Raw genomic sequence first — 1,534 nt, 5'->3', positions numbered from 1 at the left:
GACCCACGCTTGCACTCTTCGTCGCCTCTCTGCCACCGGGACTCTCCGAGCGCAACTACGAGAACATACTCGTCGAGTTCCTCGGCACTGGTAAGTCTCACCCGGTATTCTCGACTTTTCTTAGCTAGGTTTCTTAGCTAACAATTTCAAGTATTTCAGCCCCCGTCTTGCATCTAAAAACGCTGTGTCCATAGCACAGCTCAGTAAATTGATTTTTATTTGAAGAAATTGTATTATAATGGATATTAAGATGTTTGTATTCATGTAGAGAACAAGTTCACATCAATCGGGCCCATCTACTACGAGTACGGGTCAATGGTGATCACGTACGAGGACGCCAGCAAGGCGGTACGCGCGCTGTACGCACTGCGCGAGGCCAAATATGAAGATAAACATTTATTAGGTAAAAATATCATAATTTAAGTACTACATACTGTTTTTTGGAGCATTTTACCTTAACTTCTTGATATTACACGAGATAAACTAATAGTCAAAAATATTAACAAGCACTAACAACGTACGGTACACCTTTGACTTAACTATCTCACATATGTCTCGCTTTGTGCTATGAGGTTATATGGAGGTACGCATACTACTCGATTTTGTTGTGCAACTAAACAGTTTAATTGGCAGTGAAACAATCGAAAATCGCACAACAGTTGTGCGATAGTTTAGACCTTTGAATAAACTATCGCACAACTGTGTGCGCCCGTTGTAAACGTTACTTATCAGCATTGTAAGAGGCTATACTATATTGTGTTGGGTTCTTCTTCTTTTCAAAACCTTTCCATTTGGTTTTGTACCGAAATAAAAAAAGCAAAATTCAATCTTATATCTAGAAGTGTTGAGTTTAATTTTCTATTTGTGTGTACAGTGATGCTGCTACCTAGTATAGAGCCATCGATGGTTCCCGCGGGCGTGAAGCCACTGCTTGTGTTCGTCAACGTCAAGTCCGGCGGCTGCCAGGGCCTGGAGCTCATCTCCTCCTTCCGGAAGCTCCTCAACCCTTACCAGGTGTTCGACCTTGAGAACGGCGGACCCCTACCCGGGTCAGTATCCACTAATAAGTAATTAAATTAGTAACTATCTATAGAATATAATAAAGCGTAAATGCAGTTATTTGTTATGTAGGAAGTCAGAAATTACAGTATGTTTTTCAATAATTCTTTTTTTAGTAAAAAGCCCTACACTTGCAACACGTTTTAGGCTATATATTTTCACGCTATTAGCCTTAGGGGATGAGTAAATTGGAAAAAACTGCTCTGCGAGAAAGGGACAAAAACTATAAGTTAAGCAAAGAAGCAATAGGAAGAGTTGTCATTTGAATATTTCAATTTTGGAATTTACGAATAAAAGTTTTACTGTGATAATACTGTACTTACTTACTGTAATAATTACTGTGATAATGAAATAGTTTTTAGGTAGTTGTTTTTTTTATATCTTTACAAATATAGGAGTAGTTTTATATATGTGTTGTGTATAGACTGTACGTGTTCCGGCACATCCCCAACTACAAGATCCTGGTGTGCGGCGG

At 39.0% G+C, this 1,534-nt stretch overlaps 1 protein-coding gene across 1 annotated transcript in view; it reads left to right on the top strand.

The window, feature by feature from the left end:
• LOC106102648 (diacylglycerol kinase theta) overlaps nucleotides 1-1,534 on the top strand; it is a gene marked incomplete at its 3' end in the record, with an annotated part of 8,019 nt that overhangs the window by 5,258 nt on the left and 1,227 nt on the right. The window contains 4 exon segments of the mRNA XM_013282189.1: nucleotides 9-90; nucleotides 269-403; nucleotides 875-1,049; nucleotides 1,484-1,534. The exon segment at nucleotides 1,484-1,534 is cut by the window's right edge and continues 20 nt beyond it. Coding sequence (XP_013137643.1) covers nucleotides 9-90; nucleotides 269-403; nucleotides 875-1,049; nucleotides 1,484-1,534 — 443 coding nt within the window.

The sequence above is a fragment of the Papilio polytes genome, unplaced genomic scaffold, assembly GCF_000836215.1.
Source record: "Papilio polytes unplaced genomic scaffold, Ppol_1.0 DF823912.1, whole genome shotgun sequence".
Classification (NCBI taxonomy): domain Eukaryota; kingdom Metazoa; phylum Arthropoda; class Insecta; order Lepidoptera; family Papilionidae; genus Papilio; species Papilio polytes.
The sequence above is the reverse complement of the archived record's forward strand: the minus strand, read 5'-3'. Positions and strand labels throughout refer to the sequence as shown.